This window comes from Trachurus japonicus, chromosome 13, assembly GCF_045865225.1.
Source record: "Trachurus japonicus isolate A0001 chromosome 13, Traja_1.0".
NCBI classification, from domain to species: Eukaryota; Metazoa; Chordata; class Actinopteri; order Carangiformes; family Carangidae; genus Trachurus; species Trachurus japonicus.
In genome coordinates this window covers 14,315,044-14,325,600 of record NC_140919.1, presented here as the reverse complement: position 1 = coordinate 14,325,600, position 10,557 = coordinate 14,315,044, and the positions used below count along the sequence as shown (strand labels likewise).

General features: G+C 42.4%; 3 protein-coding genes across 3 annotated transcripts; all 3 read left to right on the top strand.

Annotated features, from left to right (window-relative positions):
• The first annotated feature begins 1,431 nt into the window (after positions 1 to 1,431).
• Positions 1,432 to 2,785, top strand: LOC146975685 (complement C1q-like protein 4). The gene is made up of 4 exons (XM_085794407.1): positions 1,432 to 1,461; positions 1,568 to 1,675; positions 2,026 to 2,166; positions 2,261 to 2,785. The coding sequence occupies exons 1-4, from the start codon at positions 1,455 to 1,457 to the stop codon at positions 2,692 to 2,694; spliced, it is 690 nt and encodes a 229-aa protein (XP_085650533.1). The 5' UTR covers positions 1,432 to 1,454; the 3' UTR covers positions 2,695 to 2,785.
• Positions 2,786 to 5,248: 2,463 nt separating this feature from the next.
• Positions 5,249 to 7,716, top strand: LOC146975684 (complement C1q-like protein 2). The gene is made up of 4 exons (XM_085796647.1): positions 5,249 to 5,315; positions 6,116 to 6,223; positions 6,339 to 6,479; positions 7,289 to 7,716. Exons 1-4 carry the CDS (start codon positions 5,249 to 5,251, stop codon positions 7,714 to 7,716), a joined length of 744 nt encoding a protein of 247 aa, XP_085652773.1.
• Positions 7,717 to 9,251: 1,535 nt separating this feature from the next.
• LOC146975683 (complement C1q-like protein 4) lies at positions 9,252 to 10,060 on the top strand. The gene is made up of 2 exons (XM_085794406.1): positions 9,252 to 9,366; positions 9,489 to 10,060. The coding sequence occupies exons 1-2, from the start codon at positions 9,285 to 9,287 to the stop codon at positions 9,920 to 9,922; spliced, it is 516 nt and encodes a 171-aa protein (XP_085650532.1). The 5' UTR covers positions 9,252 to 9,284; the 3' UTR covers positions 9,923 to 10,060.
• The last annotated feature ends 497 nt before the right edge of the window (positions 10,061 to 10,557 follow it).

The following is a 10,557-nucleotide window of genomic DNA, read 5'->3' as shown; positions in this document are numbered from 1 at the left end:
TATAGGGATTATGGCAATGGGCCAATTCGCCAAAATGTTGGAATATCTCTGGAATGTCTAGTTTTCACAAGCACCTTTAATTGATCTGATCTAAATCTTCAGAAATGTCTTTGTAACTTTATACAGTATATGTATAAATAAAGGATTAAAGACCACATTTAATTGTAATCCCTTGTTTTTTTAACATTTTTAAAATGCACATAAACATCTCTTGAGTATGTTTGAATGTTAGGGTAATACAGGTCCTGCTAAAGGGAAAAACTAGAGCAATGCATCGGTCTGACTGTCTAGTCCTCACTAGTCTGACAAATAGTACAGTAAGACCTAGGTATTTAACCTGGTTAAATACCGGTTAAATTCCTGGGTCTTACTCCATTGTCAGACCGATGCGTTGTGAACTGATGAAGCCCCTTTGATAAGAGGCAAAACATCTTCCTAGAAAAATACAAGTCAAGTCGCCTTCGATTCAGTTTGTTGCCCAGAGATAACGATGACCTGGATGAATGAAAATATCCATAGACAGTCCTATTGATCTTATCATGACTCCTACACCTCGGTGACCTGGATGCTTCTTATTCCCTGCAGGATTGTTAGTTTTCCCACACAATGACGGAAAGAACAATTTGACCTTCATTGGTCTTTTGAAAAAGACTTTTCTTAAAAGTCATACATTTTTTAAAATCTTTATGGAACTTGCACTGATTTTCAACTCCTCACACTCTCTTGGAGTAAACAACATTTTTGGCAGCCTTTCCTCTTCTATTTCAAACACTCATAAGCGTAACCTCACTTTGCCGTGCTGTGCTATTTAACTCAAGTAATTCTACACTATTCATAGGAGGACAATGAAACTCATTTTACAGCTTGCCCCCTGCTGGAGTTGTTGTTGAAGAGGTTCGAAAGATGTAATAACACTGGGCTTTCTGGGTGCAAAATGATTTTTTAAACAGAAAATTATAGAAAAGGCAGGCAGTATCAGCATGGAGACAAACCTCACTCTCATCCTCTTTAAAACAGGTCTATGTGACAAATCGCTCCATCTTTTTTCATCCATAATAAAGAATTTAATGCGTTCGTAAACACAGAGGAGCGACGCTATCTTTGTGTACTGATGGGAACTTCACATAACATGGAGAAGTTGCCTCGGAGGGAAGATGATACCTGACCCACATCTATCTACAACACAAAGCCCCGCAGGGTGTGTCTGAATAACCCCCCCACCTCCCACCCCTCATAACGAAAGGTATACAGGTGTCAAGGTATACAGGTGTAGAGGAATGGAGGCAGAAAAAGGTGGAGTATAAAGGCAACAGGGAGGAGCTACTTACATCCACATGAATAGAACCGATGGGATCATATATGTGTGTATATATAGGTGTGATGCTTGACGGTGCATCAGTCTGTCAAACCTCTTGCTCCTCTTGAAGCCTTCATCTTAAGTTGTCAGCGTAACCATGCGAGGTGAGACCAGATTTACTGAGACAGAACAGAGATGCACATGCAGAAGACGTAAAAGAGAGATTATCTGCTGTCTTTCTGAGTGCTTATGCTCTTCTTCTTCTTTCAGCTTTTCTACTGCTGTGTCTGCTGGAGTCGGCGTTGGTCCGAGCCAATGATTACTCCTGGGGCGGGCCTGGCAAGACGGCGGAGAGCATCGATCCCAACACGGAAAATGGTGAGATTTATTTTTAAAGTCAAAGGACACACTCACGGTGTCGTTTTGGACTTATCTGATAACTGCATTATTAAGGCCTTAACCTGCCCCATGATGGGATATCGGTTCACATCCAGGCTTCGTAAGCACTGGCACAATAGTTTGCACCGTTTCTTTTAATCTAACAGTGACAAATTATTGTATTTTATTTTATTTGTTTGTTTGTTTGCTTTGTCTTGTATGTTAAGTGTGTAGGCTATGTGTATGAGAGTGGACCATTTTTCGAGTCCATAATAAAGATGATTATTGTACATGATCTGATCTGCATTGGCTTCGTCAACTTTTTGAATGACTACATTATGTGTGTTTAGTGTGTCTGACGGACCAGGCGTCATGCGGCTGTTGTCTGATGCAGCAGAAGATACATAGGATGAATATGTATTTTAACCAGACTCTCAATGCTCTGGAGGCAGAAATCACAAAATCAAACACCATCCTCAACAACATCAGAGGTGAGACACGTGCATGTGTTACATTATATATAGTATATGTGGCTTTACATCTCCAGAACCACTCATATTTCTTTTCCTGTTGCATATTGTCCAGCCAGTCGAAGTGCCTTTTCCGTCGCTCTGACCAGTGAGAAGAGTATGAACTGCTTCGGCCCCTTCCGCGACGACAAGATCATCACCTACAAACACGTCTTCATCAACCTGGGAGGCGGCTACAGCCCCGACACGGGCATCTTCACCGTTCCCCGCTCCGGCGTCTACAGCCTTGCCCTCACCGTCTACAGCGACGCCGGCTCTCCCGGCAACAGCCTGGCCGCCTGCGCCGGCCTGCAGGTGAACGGCCAGGTGGTGTCGGGACCCAGAGAGAGAAATATGCAAGACCAAGAGGACAGCGCCACGATCGTCGTAGCCCTCCACCTGAGGGCCGGGGAAACGGTGGCTGTCAACTTGCCCATCGGATGTTTCCTCTGCGATGACAGCAGCCACTATAACACTTTCACCGGCTTCCTTCTGTATGCTACTGACTAAGTTAGGGTTAAATGTAGCTGCGCGCCCTAGAATAAATCTATCTAAAGTGACAGTTGTGCCATGTATCCACTCATCTATCTGATTTTTGTACTTGCTGTGTCTTTTTAAGTCCAAGTGCTTTTCCAGCCTTTTCACACATCATAAATCAAACGTCGCAAATATTGTTACTGATGTCCATGTCCTGACTTTCCTTACACCTAATATTATACGTCTAATGTCTCACATGCTTTCTTTCTTGTGACTGTAAATCTTACAGTGAATAATTTTGTGTGATGGAAATATGTGATCTGTAAAATGACAAGATAATAAAACAGGATTTTGAACAAAATAACAACATTGTGAGGTGTCTTCTTTTTAATATCCACTAAAACACATGTCAGTGTAAAGATAGTAGTCCACTGATTCAACTTTGCAGAACTATAGCATTGTCAGAGTCACGATCATAGGATTAAAAAAAAGCCAAAGAATAAATATCCCGCACTCCGCGCACATACAACGAAAGTTTGGTTTGGAGATTGGGTTTGTGATGCGGGTAAAGTGGCATCATGCAGAGATGCATTGGTTTAAGCTCATGTCTTTCTAACCCCACACCACTGTATTTCTTTCATATTGGGACTTGCAGCCTTCAATTGTTGCAGCTTCCTCTGGAGCCATGCTAACATGACCCCAACTTCTTCACAACTTAACAACTATGGTCAAAACCATAGACTGTAAAAAGAATGGACGTAGCGTCCGTGACGTCACCCATTGGTTTTGGGGAGTCGTTTTTGTGACTCAAATATGGCGGCCTGAACAGCGCCATGTTGGATTGGCCGGCCGAGAACCCGCCCACTGGCCTCGAAGCAGCTGTCCACGGAGCTGCTCGGACCTGTCACTCAACGTTTCCGCGCCCTAATTGGCCAGAATTTTAACCTAATAACAGTAAAACGGTAGAGTTAAAAAAAAATTCACCCCCCTCAGAGTGTGTGCGGGGGTAGAAACTATCGATTGAGACGAAAAAACGTTCTGACACCAGGCTTTTAACATGTTTACTGAGGATGTAAAGTCGGCGATTTTAACATGGGGGTCTATGGGGAATGCTCCCTTCTGACACCAGCCCCCAGAGGAATCCGAGGGGATTGCAGTTTTTTGAACGCGGAAGTGAGCTTCACTTCTCAGACCGACAACTGCCCCCTTGGTCAAAACTAGCTGAGCTATTACTAACATGATGTTACCGTAGGCTACTTCCAGGGAAATGGACAGTTGCAAGATGACAAGAAGTTTCACATAGAAAGATCATGAGGGAGCTGGCTAATCACTAATTTGAGAGTTTATTAGTTCAACATTTTGGCAAATTTGCCTATTGCCATAATCCCTATAGTCACAGGGTAGGTTCATTACCTTTAATTGTCGGTGCATGTTGTTTAGAGATCCGCGGGGCAGAGATGCGAGCTGCTCAGTGAACAGAATTGAGGTAACGATACACTGACCCCTGTCCCTCATCAAACTCATCAAATACACAATCCAACCGCTCTCGTGGACAAGTTGTGACCTGCACATTCACCACGCCCCTGCACTGACGTAGATGAAAAATAAGGTGCACCGAGTTACCACTGCAAACAGATGAAGAAAATGGTTTCAAAAATAAGATAATGCCCCACCATGCTCTTGATGGAGCCCTATTTCACATTTTCAATTTTCTGCAATAATCCAAAATTTACAAATCCCATAGATTTTTGTTGAGGTACACTGGATAAGAATGACATCCATGTTGACCTCCATATACCTGCCAGTCTGATCACATTCCTATCAGCTATCGCTAATTAGCAAACATTTCCATGAGAACCTGCTAAACTGATATAAAGTGTATTCATGCTGTGTGTAGGTGAACATGCTGGCTCAAAGCATTGTTGGGCCTACACAAATCCAGCCTCACAGAGCTGCCAACATGGCTGTAGACCCTTGATCATAATGACTAATCATCATGGCCCCTAAAGATTTGGCTGAAGAGACTTGGCTTCCACACACAATAGACACAAATGGCAGAAACAATTGGTGGTGTTTTGTCTCATTAAAGTCTCGAAGGAATTTCTTCAAATTTGGCACAGACATTCACTTGGACTTAAGAATTAATTCATTAGAGTTTGGTGGTTAATGGTCAAGGTTCAAGGTCACTGGCACCTAAAAACACTTTTTTGACCAACCCACAAATTCATAGGCCAACAATGACACAAATGCCTACAGGGATGAAGTCGTGACATTTTACTGCGAAAGGTCAAAGGTCAAACTTCACTCTGACATCATAATGTTCTGCAAAACATTCCTCAACATTGTGATTCCTTATTTCCTGAAACTTAATTAAGCATACAACTACTATGTGGTAATGCAAGAATACAACAGGTGGTTGGACTGGGCTGATTCACCAGTCCAGTCGCTAACCCTCCTCCCTCCGCACCTGGCCATGTGCATTTGTTTTCAATGAAGCCGACTAGAAAGTAATGGTAGTAGTGGTGGATAACGTTATATATCATACGTGTTACAATGTGTGTAGTTTTATCTTTATCATAAACGAGGCATGTTTGTGTGGAGGTGCGGCAGAGGCGAGAGCTTGGACACCAGGTCACAGGCGCCGATCTTGCAAGGTTGGTTTTCGGCGAAGAAACACTACGTTGAAGGCAGAGAGCCTCCATTCTCTCTGTAACAAGCCATTTTACCATGTACTCCTAAGCTGTTAATAATAATTTAAATTTAAAAAAAAGCATAGTTCCTCCTTAATAATACTGTGTATCATCTATAAAAATCTATATAATCTATATTCCTCATGTAGCTCTATCAACAGTTAATGTCTGGCTGCTGATGAGAACACTAAACTCTGCACAGTGTACACCTCATCTCAGGTGATAGATGATACCTAGCTGGCATCAACAACACAGCCAGGGCCCTGAAGGGTTTGTGTCTGCCTGCTTGCGTGTGAGTTTTAGAAAATGAGGGCCCCTAGTGATGAAGAAATACATCTCAGGTATAAAGTTATAAAGCCAAATGGGGCGGACGATAAATTAAAACAAGGAGGAGCGACGCTGAAAGAGGAGGAATAAAACTGAAAAGGTTACAAGGGAGGGGCACCCCCGCCCCAAAAAAATATATACCCACGACTCTTGTCTTGCGATTAGTCTGCGCACTTTCCATTCCATTGTGAAGCTGTGGTCATTTATCAGCATCAACATGAGAGGTGAGACTAGATACACTTGCATAATTTCTAAGACGGCGATAGTTGGAGCTTCATAGAGAACTGAAAAAATCAGAGATTATAGTAGTAGTTCAAGTTACAACTGTAGGCTACTTAATAGGGAAGATTAATTGGCTCAAGACAGTTAAAAGAAATATGTAAAAAAGCTTTTATTCTGACTTAAGTGGTTCATAATTTTGATCTTCCCCCCTTCAGCTATTGTACTGCTGTGTCTGCTGCATGCTTTTGGTGGGAATGCGCAATATTCCTGGGATGGACCTTCCCGGACACCACCGCAACCACAACCAACAGAACCTGATAAAAGTGAGACTGAGGAGACCGTTCAGGAAATAAGTCAACATACAGTTAAGTCACTGTGTCTGTCTGCACAAAGTTTAAACTCTAACCTGATGTACTGTGTGACCTTGTGTGCATGCAGTGTGTCTTCGGGACCAAGCGTCCTGTGGCTGCTGTCTGATGAAGAGACAGATAAAAAGGTTGGAGTGGTACTTCAACCTCACCACCGAAAGACTGAACACGGAGCTGACAGAAACAAAGATGGCCCTCAACTATATGAGAGGTGAGCGACACTCAATCCAGGAGACTGTGCACAGCTAGCACAGGGCCGTTGTATAGGGGAGAAAGGTGATTATAATTCTAGGGGCCCAGCGCCCAGTGGGGCCCATAAAAAACCCCAGTAGTCTAATCTTTGTATGAGTGAATTATTCTGCATAAGACCCTGACTGATACTCATACACTGTAAAAACTCAACATCTTTCCAAGAATATTTGTCTTATTTCTTGTCCAAATGTCTCATTTCTAGTCAACGCTAATCTCTTTCCACTTAAAATAAGACTCATAACCCAAAAAATAACTTGTTTTTAGATCATTTTCACTTGTTTCAAACAAATTTTCACTTGAAATAAGTAGAAAAATCTGCCAGTGAAAACATGTTTTTTGTGCTTGTAATAAGGAAGAAAAACTTGTTCCACTATCAAATTGTTTCTACTTATTTCAAGTGAAAATATACTTGAAAGGAGTAAAAAGTGTCTAAAAACAAGCTACTTTTAATATGATGTTTCTTATTTTAAGTAGAATGAGATTTGTTTTGACTAGAAATTACATTTGGACTAGAAATAAGACAAATATTATTGGTGAGATACTTGAGTTTTTGCAGTGTACTGCTGCATTAGCATCAAAACAAAGTAGGCTAAATAAAAAATGATAATACATACGTAGTCTAAGAAAAAAAAACGGAACTGGAAAAGTTAGGGGGAGGGGCCCACTTTAGTATTCTTTAAGGGGGCCCAGAATTCCTAGCAACGGCCCTGAGCTAGCATCAGCAAATCCTTTTTCTCTCAAGTCCTAACCTGACGATTTTGTTTCCAGCCAGCCGCAGCGCCTTCTCCGTGGCGTTGAACAATGACAGGATCCTCGGATGCTACGGCCCCTTCGATAAAAACATGGTCATCGTCTACAAACATGTCTTCCTCAACCTGGGTGACAGTTACAACATGGACACGGGTATCTTCACCGTCCCGCGCTCCGGTGTCTACAGCGTCGCCGTCACCGTCTACACCGCCTCTGCTTCTGGCAACGTGGCCATAGGCGCCGAACTGCAGGTCAACGGCCAGGCGGTGGCCATCCTCCGCGAAAGGAACGACGGCGACGCCGACGACAGCTCCAGCGTCGTCGTGGCCTTGAAGCTGAGGGCTGAGGATCAGGTGGCTGTGGTGCTGCTCAAAGGATTTTCTGTCTGCGATAACGACAGCCACTTTAACACTTTCACCGGCTTCCTGCTCTACGCCATCGACTAAGTTGGCAGTCTGGTTTAAAGTCAGCTAGACAACATCTTTGTGTGGAGACAGTCATGACTTGTAGCCTCTAAACCCAATGTAATGCTGAGATCATGTTCCATGAAATGCCAATATCATCCTTTGAGTGATAGATTTTTATCAGGACTCATTGTGCAAGCTTTCAAACCTTTAAAAAAAAAATTGCTTTCGTGTCTTTCTCATACCATGTATCAAGTTTCTTGTTTGTCCTAGCTGTTGATCTTCAACTCACTGAAATTATTTGATGTAAATTGTGATAGAAATATGAATCTGAACTTTAACAACAAAATAAACCAGACTTCTGCTGAAAAAACCTGCTGCCATTGTCAATTGTTTCCATCCCCAACACTGAAAACATAAGACAAAGAGAAAAGTCTACATTAAAAGACATCTGGTTACAGTAACGTAACTTTTTTTTTTTAGTTATTCATGATAAAGGATTTTATTGTAGATCCTCAGTTACGCTGTATAATTATACTGTTCCTTTCTCACAATGAATTTAAATGGACACCATATCCATCCACACACAGACAACATAAAGATTATAATAAATCCAGTGTGACGACAGTAACAGGTTGTTACAATACCTCATATAGATTGTGGACTATTATAAAACATCTCTATCTGTACTTAATAATTAATTCTGGACTTGACATATCTATGATGAAGCAAGAGAGTGCTCTATTACATATATAATATTAAAATACTGCAGCATGTTCGAGTAAGATGAGTGCAGTTAAGCATTATATCCAATGTTAAGGACAAACACAGAGAAGCTTTAGTGATTTTGTACATCAATTAAACCATAATATAGCTCTTCTCTAACTTTCTTTGTGTGTTGATGAGACTGTCCAGGCGCCTCTCCCCAGACAATACATGATACCCGGCCCAAAGCCCACGAGGGTGTGCGTGTGTGTTGATATTAGAAAGTGAGAGCACCTGGTGGTGACGATTAAATATCCTCAGTGATACACTTATAAAGGCAGACGGGGGGGAGATGATTAAAAGAAACAAGGAGGAGCGATCTGAGAAGAGGAGGAATAAAACCAGGGAGGAGCTCTGGGAAAAATAAATATCCATTACACCTTCCTGATCAGTCCATTGCTCCTTCCATCCTTTCTGAAGCCGTCGCCACTTAACGTCAACATGAGAGGTGAGAATGAATATATTTACAGAGGTAGCAGTGGTTCAGATATAAAAAAAAAATACAATGGCGGACATCTAATGCAAAGCTCTTTCTGGGGGTACTTGCCTCTTGCCTCTTGCCTTTGCCCCCACCCCAGCTATTCTACTGCTGTGTCTGCTGCATGCGGCCCATGCTGATTTCTCTAATCCCTGGAATGGACCGACCCTTGAGCCGCCAGAAATGTCATCAGACCCCAACACAGGCAATGGTGAGGAATTGTGTTGGGTATGTAATCGGTATAGTGCCTGCCTGCGCATGGTTTTTTTTAGTCTTCAGTGTGTGTTTATGCGCGTGTTTGTGCTCAGAGTGCGGCGTGGACCTGGGTTCTTGCGGCTGCTGTTTGATTCAGCAACAGTTGAACCAGATGAAGATGGACTTCAACTCGACCCTGACCAGGCTGGAGAAGGAATACCAGGAAACAAAGCAATGTCTCAGCAAGATCGAAAGTGAGTGACAAGAGTGTGGATGATCAAGGCATCTGAAGGGAATTGAACCTGCACACACACTGTAAATCTTTCTTGATGTTTCTAACTTGTCTTGTCTGTTCTCTCTCCTTCTGTATCTCCAGCCAGCCGCACTGCCTTCTCCGTCGCTCTCTTCGATTTTGTTAGGTTTCAATGCTTCGGCCCATTCGCTGTGAACACCAACGTCATGTATAAACATGTCTTACTCAACCTGGGTAACAGCTACAGCGTGGTCACTGGTATCTTTACCGTCCCCTGCTCCGGTGTGTACAGCATCGCCGTGACCATCTACAGCGACGCCGGTTCTGGGGACAGGACCCTGGCTGCCTGTGGCGAGCTGCAGGTAAACGGCCAGCGGATGAGCGTTTCCAACGACCACAATAAAGACGACCAAGAGGACAGTGCCAGTATTATTGTGGCCCTTCAACTGAAAGCTGGGGATGAGGTGGCTGTCAACCTGCCTCCAGGCTGTTTCCTCTGTGAATACGAAAGCTACTTTAACACTTTCAGCGCCTTCCTGCTTTATCCTACTGAATAAATAATGGAGGAAGGGTATATTGGTTTTTATACCAACTCCTTTCCCTACTAACAAGGTTAGAGTCTGCTAGATCAAATCTGTCTGTGGAGTCCTCACCTCATCTCTATCTGCTCTATTTGAGGGAAGCCAAACTTGAAAACTTACAAAGAGTATGTGTGTTCTGTTTCTTGCTGAATTAATGTTGTGTAATGCTTCAGAGAAAAACACTAGACACCAATTCAACGTGTAAACTCACAATAAAATAAATTCTAAACAAAGCCAATGGCATCATTATTGATTAAAAACAACAAAACAAGTGTAGTATTCATGTGATGTCACTGAAAAAAAATGTTGGCAAAATGAAAGTACTGAAATACCACCCTTACTCTGCTGTGTGATTTTAGTGAATAACAGGTATGAACATTTAAATAAAGCACTTTCTTTACAGTTTTGGTTTCTCTGTGTATGAAATTAAAATGAATTCACCAGCCAGGTGAAGGAGAGTCCATAAATAAGTGTAGATTATAGTACAATATATATCATTCAGTATGTTGTGTTCACAGAGACAATTCAAGGCCTTTCTGTGACACATGTTCACCACAGTAAAACACTATGGATAACATAGCAAGAATATAGAACTTGTGAGTACCCTGAAA

What these genes read in the sequence shown, in the direction of transcription:
- LOC146975685 (XM_085794407.1), top strand. An exon ending in CGATCCCAACACGGAAAATG is followed by an intron (nt 1,676 to 2,025) that starts GTGAGATTTATT and finishes ATGTGTGTTTAG; the next exon opens with TGTGTCTGACGGACCAGGCG. An exon ending in CATCCTCAACAACATCAGAG is followed by an intron (nt 2,167 to 2,260) that starts GTGAGACACGTG and finishes CATATTGTCCAG; the next exon opens with CCAGTCGAAGTGCCTTTTCC.
- LOC146975684 (XM_085796647.1), top strand. Translation starts at nt 5,249, where the DNA reads ATGTTTGTGTGGAGGTGCGGCAGAGGCGAGAGCTTGGACACCAGGTCA. An exon ending in ACAGGCGCCGATCTTGCAAG is followed by an intron (nt 5,316 to 6,115) that starts GTTGGTTTTCGG and finishes TCCCCCCTTCAG; the next exon opens with CTATTGTACTGCTGTGTCTG. An exon ending in ACCAACAGAACCTGATAAAA is followed by an intron (nt 6,224 to 6,338) that starts GTGAGACTGAGG and finishes GTGTGCATGCAG; the next exon opens with TGTGTCTTCGGGACCAAGCG.
- LOC146975683 (XM_085794406.1), top strand. Translation starts at nt 9,285, where the DNA reads ATGAAGATGGACTTCAACTCGACCCTGACCAGGCTGGAGAAGGAATAC. An exon ending in ATGTCTCAGCAAGATCGAAA is followed by an intron (nt 9,367 to 9,488) that starts GTGAGTGACAAG and finishes CTGTATCTCCAG; the next exon opens with CCAGCCGCACTGCCTTCTCC.